We start from the raw sequence: 10,590 nt of genomic DNA on the forward strand, positions 1-10,590 counted from the left end.
CACTTGCTTTTTCCTCTTGCCATTTAGAAAGGCTAAAGAAATCTCGTTTGGGTAGTGACTGCAAATGCACTTATTTTTCCAAAGATTTCCGGTTGGCGATATGGCGCTGGCCGCAAGAGGCAACAAAAAGGATAACACTACCACAAGCGATTGGCGTGGCTAGAGCTTTACAAAATTGACCAAAATGTGGCTTAAGTTAATTTTTAAGTTCACTAGAGCTAGTCGCAAGGAAAAAGGTAACTAGTTATGTGTCCATACATATGTATGTGTTTTTGTGATTCTGTACGTTTTCGCATATTTTTCTTCCATTGCCAATATGAGATACTGATAGCAATCTTAATGGTATTTCGTAATATTGTTTTGGAAAAAGCCATTACAGTTTTGGCAACTGCCAGGAGAAAAACAGGAAAACGAAGATGACCGTGAGCGTCAAGGCAAAAAGAAAAGAAACTATAGAGAAAAACATCACGAGAATGGGCAAAGTAAGTCAACGAATGTGTAGTATGAAGGCTTGGGTATAGTCAAATAAGCTTTGGCGTAACAGCAGACTTTCATGAACTTCCACCGATCAATATTAGGCAGATGAAATATTTATTTCCAAGCGGACTTCAATTTAAATAAACAAACAGAAAGATAAACAGAAATTGAAACGAAAAAAGTAAGTGGAAATGAATTTTATTTCAACCAAATGTAATTGACCTGCTGGCAGGTTGCTAAATACTAAAAAAAATTCCTTCAAATACTCAAATGCTTATAAGTATGTATAACCAGTGGCGTGGATAGGATTTTAGCAGGGGAGGCTGGTGACTTATGACGAACTTACGACAGAGAACTAATGACAAACTAACTAGTAAGGACTAACCATTGATAACTAATACAAATTACTAGTGACTTATGACTAATGACTACACTGAGGGGAAAAAATATTAAAATCGAATAGAAACGTAATTGATCTTACTATAAACGTCAACGAATATACCGTATATTGGTAATTATTCAATTCAATTACGCGCATATTAAAACGACCGCGTTCGTACTGAAAAAGCATCCGTGAAGTGAATAATCAAGACAAAACTAAACAAAAAAATTTAATTTGCATGTTGCTTGTTGCAGTGGAATTCCCTCCCGACCATCTCCGGATATCAACAACTTGTGGAAAGCATCTTTGCGCACTCAGCTCTGGGCATATAAATTTGCTTTCAAATGTTGAATATCCATCAACACCACAGCACGCGATTTGTACGGATAAACATGTACTATGTATGTATGTGTGTGTTGTCACCGCTCTCAGAGCGGCGCTCTGCATGCTTGGGGTGCGTATGTACACTCATATATATACTCAGATGTGAACAGTCAAATACGTGCGTAATAAATTTTGTGTGAAAATGCTATTATTAAATACGAACATTTTTAAACGATAATCAAATATAAAGTATTAATTTTTACTATGCATTATTTCCCTCAGTGTAAGGACAATTGTCTTAGGAGTAATAGCTAATGGCGCATAACTATTGAATGCCGAATTATGACTTATGACCAGGGAAAGGATTTTTAGGACCTAAAAACCTATAAACAAAGTCAAAATATTGTAACGAAATAGGCTGGAAAAGGCAAAATAAAATAGCGAAATAGGCAGGAAAAGGCACTAGAAATAGCAAGATAAAAGGAAAAAGAAGGCACTAAACCAGACAAAAACTCAAAAATAACACTAGTTTACAGAAAAATGATCAACGAACGCCACTACATATCCAATTCATATATAGAATTGCTCGCTGATTCCGAAAATGGAGCTAATAATCTTATTCTATGGATACGAATTCAAGATATTTTCAGGTTTACGTAGCGTATGAGTAACATTCTTTCCTGCTCATTTTTCATACAAAAAATTTTTGCGCATTTTGATATGATCACTTATTACTTCTTTATTAATCCATCGATTTTCTTCATTATCAACTTGATTTTTTGTAACAGAACAGGCTTTAACACAGCCTTGAATGTACCAACCGTGCGCTCGTCGTGAGTTGATATAAGGGGCGCCCAATTTAAATATGGAATATCAGGTATAAGGGCCTTTTCCTGGCTATAATCACTTTTTTAGTGGTGCAATAGGCAAAATAAGGCAAATATCTTAAAAAAGGCAAAAAATGTAACATCAAATGTGCATATATGGAATCAGGGAAAGCTAAATCGTGGACATTTTTAATCGAATATGCTCTATCTCTTAAGAAGAAATGCCCTATGAATAACGATGAATGGATACTGATTAATGTGCAATGACTTATGATTAATAGCTTATAAGAAACGACTAACGACTAATAAATATCGACTTATGGCTGACTAGCGTCGACTAGTGTCTATTGATTATTATAATTAGAGAAGCTTATGACTTAGGACTAACGACTAACGACTGATAACTTAGAACTGATTAATCGGGAAAAGAAAACCAAAGGAAAAAAGTAGCTCATTGGCCAAGTGGTTGATCCGCGAAAGCCCCCACTTAAGCTAAGCCACTGTGTATCACGCATAGGCCTGTACATACATACATTCTTCGAGTACATGCATATACATATATACACCTGCAAATGCAATGTTCGGAGTTCCCCTCAAATTATTTGGCTTTACGCTCTTAACGTAACATCCACCCACTTCTTTGCCTTGCCGCTAATGCATTTTAGCATTTATACTCAAGCAGGACTCATTCAGACGATCTCAACGCAACGAGGACGAGAGCGTGTACGACATTGATGAATTGCCGTTTAAATCAGCGCATCGCTCATGTTCAGATCTTCAGCAGCACAACATATGCACTCACACAAACATACGTGCATACATATGTAGGCTATGCATTTAGCCAGTTTTGAGCTATTGCCCTGAATGCTATTAACGCCGATTTGCAGCCGCATTAAGGAAATTGTTTTTTGTTGGCATACAAACTTGCAACTTTCAAATGCCACACTCTCATCTTCCGCTTTCAGACTTTTTTCTGTGTGTATTCATACAAACATACACATATATTTACATTTTAGTTACGCATCTATTTACTATTTATGTAGATATTCTTTGTATGTAAATGCGCATGAATATCTACCGTTAAGTGAAATTGTCTACGTTTCGCCTCATTTTTTCCGCATTTCTATTCATCGCCATTATTCAATAGCTCAATGAATACACACTTAGGGGGGTAAAAGTGACTAGCGGGGGATTGCATGTGCGAATCAGAAGTTTTTGTGAATGTGTCTTGATTTTAAATTAAATTCTTCACCGAATGTAATGAGGCATCTCTCAGGTTCATTTGACTGCTTTGCAGAGTGGATTTGCAATTTTTTGGGGTTCTTACATTGTTTTGCTTGATAGTCGATTTGATTTATTGCCATGTCAAGAAAATGTCGATAGCTGTAAAAGAGAACTTCAAATTGCTGAGTACATACATTCTTTATGCTTTGAAATTAAAAAAAAAAAAAAAACATGGTTGCAGTTGCTGGTGGTTTTTGCGTTTAAAGATGTTGGGTGGAGCATGCTACATAACGACAGAAGTGAAAGGTGAAAGTGGAATTTCCGGGCATCCACTTACATTAAGGTATTCGGGTATTATAAAACGTTGAATTGCTCATAAAAAACCATTAGTACGTGTGAGTAACGAGATTTGATGTGGTCGCCCGGATGCTGCGAGTGGCCGAGTAACAGCGAAAATTTTTGAAAAGTTCATATAAATTTGGTCCGAAGGGCAAACGGCCCGTGAGCGAAATTTAAATCATATTGTTTGCCGCGTCAAATGGCATAGTCCAAACTTAATTCTTCTGTCTCTTATTTAATAATTAATCAAAATTTCCATCAAAATTAAATATTCATATTTTCTCAAGAATAAAATGGCTCTTTTGGATCGAACAAGAATTGCTTTTGAAGCGTAGATATGTATAACAGTATCTGGAGGATGAAAAACGTGGATTCTTGAAGGCTGGAAACGCGGGAAAATACTTAAGGGAGTAAATATGGGATGTATTACCGCGAAAGGTATATGAACAACTCCCGATAATAGCTTCGTAAAGTGTCTAATAAATATATTATAAACAAGCAATTTTAAATAAGGTTTTAAAGACAAGCTCTTGTTAGTCGTTTATAAAAAAAAGACAAATCGACGCGGTACCACCTAACTAAATTTTTGATGGCGGTATTTCTTCCCAATACCTATATGTACATACATCTTAAAAATGAAACAAATCGGACTATGAGAATATGGATGTCCGACTACTGTGGTACCTAGCCGCTGTCATCGGTTTCTGAGCTAAGTTTGAAGTTTGAAGTCCCTAGTGTATCTAGAAGTTGGTTAAAAATTTATTGCAAAATTTGATTAAACATAGGTGAAACATAATAAAGATTTCTTGAAATTTTCATCGAAATATACAAAGAGAAAAATGCTTTGCATTGAAAAATATTACTCAGTTGCATTTATAATGGCGAGTTGAGCTCACACGGAGGCCGCAGTGTCCCCATATCTTAACCTCAATATCCTTAAACAACCATAATTTTCATGCTTATTCTAGCGAACCCGCTTATGGAGCTCTCCCCAATATGGTGTTCACATAAGACGATATTACAGGGAACTTTTAGTTGAAAACATCAATCGCCTGGTGTGAACGGCCTTTCAACTAATCGCTTGCGATAAAGTTGAAGGGGTACAACTTTTGATTAAATTAATCGCCTCAAAAATTGCCTGTAAAATCGCCTAATGTGAACACCGTTTAAGCTATCTAAGCTCTCGAAGTATTGATCCCCCAGTAATTTAAGGCGATTTGTTCGAAGTGCGGAGCACTCGAATATGAAGTTTTGGTTAGATGCCAGTTATATTCCTGTAAAAACCCTTATGTTCGGTTTTGAGACCATTATTAAACTCCGTAATTATCGTTAATCGAACTACAGAGCACATAGGGAGCGTGATACAGCGCAAGTGTGCAAATTATTCCACCTGCTGTTGTACGACTAGCTAGCTGCGCTGGCTACTTGTACTCAATAGTGGTATTCATCAAATTGAGCAAGTGGCCTGGCAGTCTGGCAAAAGAATAAATTAGCTCAAGCAACGACTGTTGTCGACAATATATTATCGGGTCAATGAATCCGCTCTTCCATAATGTTAGCAAAAAAGTTCAGGGATTTTAGAGCTCGATGAGGTTGCCACAGTCCTCATCAACCAAAGTAGTTGATCTATTTTAAACATAATTTTAATANAATAAATTAGCTCAAGCAACGACTGTTGTCGACAATATATTATCGGGTCAATGAATCCGCTCTTCCATAATGTTGGCAAAAAAGTTCAGGGATTTTAGAGCTCGATGAGGTTGCCACAGTCCTCATCAACCAAAGTAGTTGATCTATTTTAAACATAATTTTAATAACAAAAAACTTATAATTTCAAATGAAAAATTGTTAACGTTAAATTAATTATTTACGTTAAAGACAACAAAAACTTCATTTTAATTAAAAGGATTTTATTTTTCAACTGAATTGAAATTTTTGTATTCCTGTTTTAAAAATGAATAGCTTGGTTTTCAAAATATGCCCATCAACACTAGAAATACTGTGGAAATCGACATACATATGTACCTTGAAAGTCGGACAGGAACATTTGACCCAATTACTTTAATATAAATTTTACTAACACAAAATTTTAAATAGATAATTTTTTATTCATTTTAAAAATAAAATTAAAAATAAAGTTTTATTTTTATACATATATTGTATTCTTAATTTAGTAACCAAAAGATAGGAATATGCATGTCTTCCAAAAGGGTTAATTGACCCCTATACTTCCTTTTTAGGTAGTTTTACTATTTATTTAGATTGAAACACAACAATATAATCGGGGCGCTTTTAAATAAAATTTTATGTACATATGTATGTATTTTTTATAAAAGTCACCAAATACCTGCATATGTAGATTCAATGCTGTAAGCGTACTTACTTTTTAGTTTATAAATATCTGAGTAGAGTGTCGTTTATCCCCTCCACCTACTTTTCCAGCACACTTCCTTACCACCCGCGCACGCAGCCTGCTCCATCAGCAGCTGGCAAACGTCGAAATCGGATGGCGGCCATATTTAATTTCATCGCTTGCCAACGCAAGTTTTCCACCAGCTAGTAAATAAATTGTCAGGCGACGTCACCGTGCAACAACAACAATAACAACCATACTAACAACACCAGTAGCAAAAACAACTTTAACCTACAACACACAGACGCCACAGTAGCTATAACTAAGTTGAACAACAACAGTAAGCAGCGCAATGAGCAACGGACTCAACACATTTCCACCAATGGCAACAATAGTGGCTACTGTGCAACAGCAGTAACCACACCAACAACAACCATGCGCATTGAATGTATGCGTGAGTAAAGCAACAACAAAACGCATCTACAATGAAATATCACTCCACCTACCAAGCAATGATGGGAGTGAGCAAGCTCCAATGGGCGCCGCTGATATGGTTACGAAGTATTTAATTGTTGACTTACGTTCGTATATATGTACATATTTACGTGCGTGTGAGCGCGTATTTGCTGAGTGTTGAGCGAAAAATAAATAAAAATGTATAAATATTTTTAATCGCATTTATGAGCGGCGCAAAGAAAAGCTAAAAACGCATGCGGCTTGATACTTATGTGTGAGTAAACTGGCAGTACAATGGGAGAGTCTCAGCGCGAAAAGTGAGATAAAAAAGCATATCGATGCGTGTGTTTGTAGGTTACTATATTTGCTCTATACAATGGCTGCTCGTACTTAGATATACGTACATACGCAACAGACTTGGAAATACGAGTATGGCTGTGTGTTTGTATAAAAATAAGTAATAATAAAAAATACATGTATGTATGTATGTAAATGAAAAATGAGCAAATAATGTGGAGCATATGTATTTACATACACACACTCAAACGTACATACATACCTACATGGCACACAGGTATGGTAACCCGTTATTGGTAGTAACCGCAATAATAAAACTGATATCAACTTGTTTAATAACAATGGCAGTAGCGTTTAATAACAAATGTCAGGAACAACAAAAACTACAGCGATAAAAACCACACTAAAGTAGCTTGCTACCGTTGGCGGGAAATAAAAAGCTTGAAACGCAACGGCGCAAAGATTCTTATCAAGAGCGCATGAATGCGAAGATAGGCATACAAAAACATACTTATTTGCTCTGTATATACATACATATATATATGTGGGTACAGGTTGGCGTGTATATACATACATATGTATGCACAAACCCATCCAAGCAGATGCACGCGGCTTTATTAACGTGCCGTTACAGTAGTTTTAAATTCAACCGTTACTCACTTACCAATTTATTAAAAATTAAGCAAGAGCGTTCAGCGGATTCTAGATTTGCAAACTTCTACTTATGTAGTTTTTTTTAGCTATATGAAAATACGGTCTATCGGGCCATACCGCAGTACAGAATATCAACCAGCTTCACTGCAAATACTGTGAGTGGATCAGTTCTTTCAAAAATTAGTGCTTTAGTCCCAACTCTGTTTTAAGAGGGCTGCAGACCGCTCCAAAAATCTTTGCGGCTCGGTTCAGAGCTTCGAACCATATAGAAAAACTTGTACCAATCCAAGAACTGGTTCGTGAACCACGGCTCGGTTCCGCCAAAATGGTAAAATTTTTTTATACACTGAGAAAAAAAAACCAAATCGCCTTTGTTTGGCGCCAAATGACCCTTCTTTATTTTAAAAGGATTTATTTTTGAGGTTTTAGTTTGAATGCGATCTTGTTCCGCACTTCACAGACGTTTTTTCGTAATTAAGAAAAACCCCAAAAAAAACATCGATCAAACAAACTTTATGTTTAAGTTTGTTAAAAAAAAAATATATTTTTTCTGTTCACAAATTTCAAATCGCTAACATGAAAAATAAAATGAAATTTACTCAGAAAAAATTACGTAACTTTTTTCTTAGTGCACTAAAAGAATCACTAGAATATGACAAATAACAGCTAAAATGGTTTCTGGGGGATTCGTAGGGCGTATTAAGATCTAATTATATATTTTTATCAATGTTTAAACATTTTGGAGTAGTTAAAATCTTTTAAAAGCATGTTTAACCGTTTTTTTATATTGAAAAAATTTTACAACATGTGAATACCCTAATAACATAGATCAGAGGTGGTGAAAATTCTCCGGGCCATGGCCAGAAATTTCCGAGATTAGAAATTGTTTTGCTATGTGGCAACGTGCATCATCTTGCATACAAATGTATTCGTCTTTACTATCTCTGTATAGCCCAGCATGCGGTATGAGCACCTCCTTTAATATCTGCAAATATTTTTCCAACCACATAATACCTTCCACGAAATAAAGTGATCATATTCCCACTGAGCTAATAGCTCCCAACACCACAACCGAAGAAGGAGCTCTTCCTTTGCCTTTGAACATATTTTACTGCGTCAGTAGGATCGCGTATCGTACTTCTATCACTAAAGTAAATCTGGGGATAATTAGAAAATAGTCGCTTCTATATTGTTCCAAATCCTTATTCCCTGGTTCCCGTAGTCTTTACAAAATTTCAGTCTCGAGACTACAATTTGTTATTTTTGTTTTTGTGGTAAATCGGCGTTTTTCTATAACCGAGAAGATAACATCATTTTGAAGTTATTATTGCACGAAATTTGATAACTGTTCTAATGACTTAAACCCCTATTGTCTCCATAGTTCTCAATTCTTTTTTTCTACCAGCACCTTCAGAGGCTGCATTTGTTGTGAAATGAAAATTATCAGCTGTGTAATACATGTGAATTGATAGAGAAGCTAGAAATATTAGACTGTGCTCCTCCAATCACTGGTGAAGCTTCCTTTGTCAAGTAATAATGATGTAGAAATGGAAAATTTGTATTCCTTTACATAGTGGTTATAAAACCTTATGCAAACTAAAGTTTTTCAGTTGAGATTTTCCCCCTTATATGGTTTAAAAAATAAAATACCAAAACTAGTTTCTTGAGCGTTTCTGTCTATTCGAACGACGATTAACAATTATCATTTGATAAAGTTTCGTAATTATGTTTAGTAAGCAGTACTACGAGTTTAATGTAATTTATACTCAGTTTATTATTCCTTAAGTGCATTTTTTTTGTAGATGAGATAACTACTGTTTACGGTAGACCAGTGCTAGTGACACAAACCTGTTTACTACTTAAAACATCACTTAAGATAAGCATATAATTAATAAGTGGTCATATTTGAAGGGTCAGCAAAAGTCGTATAAAACTTCTGAGATATAGTCAAAATGGAATGGAAAGATACATTCAAAAACTTATCTATTCGCCGCAAACTAAGTTTTCGTAATCATTGGGAGAGCGCTTGAATTAGCTGTTAGTTTTTGTGAGTTACTACCAAATGTATTTGGGGAAATGAGTGAGAGCTTTCATGAACAAAGTCTCATTTCTAAAAAGAGCTAGGTTTTTATTTCAACTATTTCCCCTTCCTAATATTTATGGATATATTTGTTTCCTTTTTCACTATTTGGCAGCATTTTCTCAAACATCCGCTGGCATTATTCATTTGGCCAAGCCGAAGCCAAAAGTTGCATAAAATAGTACAAATCTTTTTGATTTATAAACGTTCAACTATAAATCTTACATATTTTGTGTAAACAGAAAATGTGAAAATGTTCACTATGTAGGTAATAAAATTTTAAGAAAAAAAGTAAAAAATTAGTGCAACATTTTTAGATAAATCAAATGTGTGTAAACTAGTTCAGCAGCGCTTAACTGCGCCGACATTGAATTGGACATTAAAGATTTATACATACAAGATTCACAAAAATTTTAATAAAAACTAAAAAAAAATATGAAATCATATTCAAAACCTTATCTTTTCCCAGAGATACATATGTATGTATATATGTGTATTTGTATGATAGCTTATTTGCTTGCCTACTCACCGTTAAGTGCTGAAACAGCCACGCTCTTAAGATATTTGTTGCTACTTTTGGGAAAATGCCACGTTTCTTTTGGTTCTTTTTACCATTCGCATCGTCGTCCTCTTCGCCTGTACCTTCGCCACTGCCTATACTGGCATTGCTGGCGTCACCTGCAAGAAAAGCAAAGAAAAATTATTAAGACTTAACTTTTTTCAAATTTAATTAAGAAAACTTTTTCTTCACATATACAATTGAATAACTTATTTCCGTAATAAGTAGCGCGTAAAATTATTTACATATGTTGAAAATATTATAAAAAATTTTCTAATTCAGCATTTATTATCGAGCTTTCACACTAAAGTAAGTCATTTCCGCTCCACAATAATTAATAGCCGTTTTCTCGACTAGCGAAGCTCTTCATTTCCCATTTCCACCTACATTCGAGTACTAATGGCTTACCTTACCTAGCGCCTCAAAAATCCAAAATTTAGTTTTCAAACCTCTTAAAATACAAGCTTTATCTATATGCTTTCTATGAGCCACAAGCTTAAATGAGGAATCAATTTTTCATACTTGAAAATTTATGTTTAGCAAAATAAAGAATATATTTGAATGACTTTATTTAAAAACGATGAGTATATGAGTGTAGACATATGAATTTGTTGTATA

General features: G+C 34.9%; 1 protein-coding gene across 1 annotated transcript in view; it reads right to left on the reverse strand.

Moving 5' to 3' along the window:
• LOC108361387 (homeobox protein homothorax) overlaps nt 1–10,590 on the reverse strand; it is a 171,272-nt gene that overhangs the window by 32,683 nt on the left and 127,999 nt on the right. Inside the window, exon 4 of the mRNA XM_017613996.1 lies at nt 9,943–10,091. Within this exon, the coding sequence (XP_017469485.1) occupies nt 9,943–10,091 (149 nt within the window). The remainder of the gene's footprint in view (nt 1–9,942; nt 10,092–10,590) is intronic.

This window comes from Rhagoletis zephyria, unplaced genomic scaffold (assembly GCF_001687245.7).
Source record: "Rhagoletis zephyria isolate East Lansing unplaced genomic scaffold, Rhagoletis_zephyria_1.1 Rzeph_scaffold_00752, whole genome shotgun sequence".
NCBI lineage: Eukaryota > Metazoa > Arthropoda > Insecta > Diptera > Tephritidae > Rhagoletis > Rhagoletis zephyria.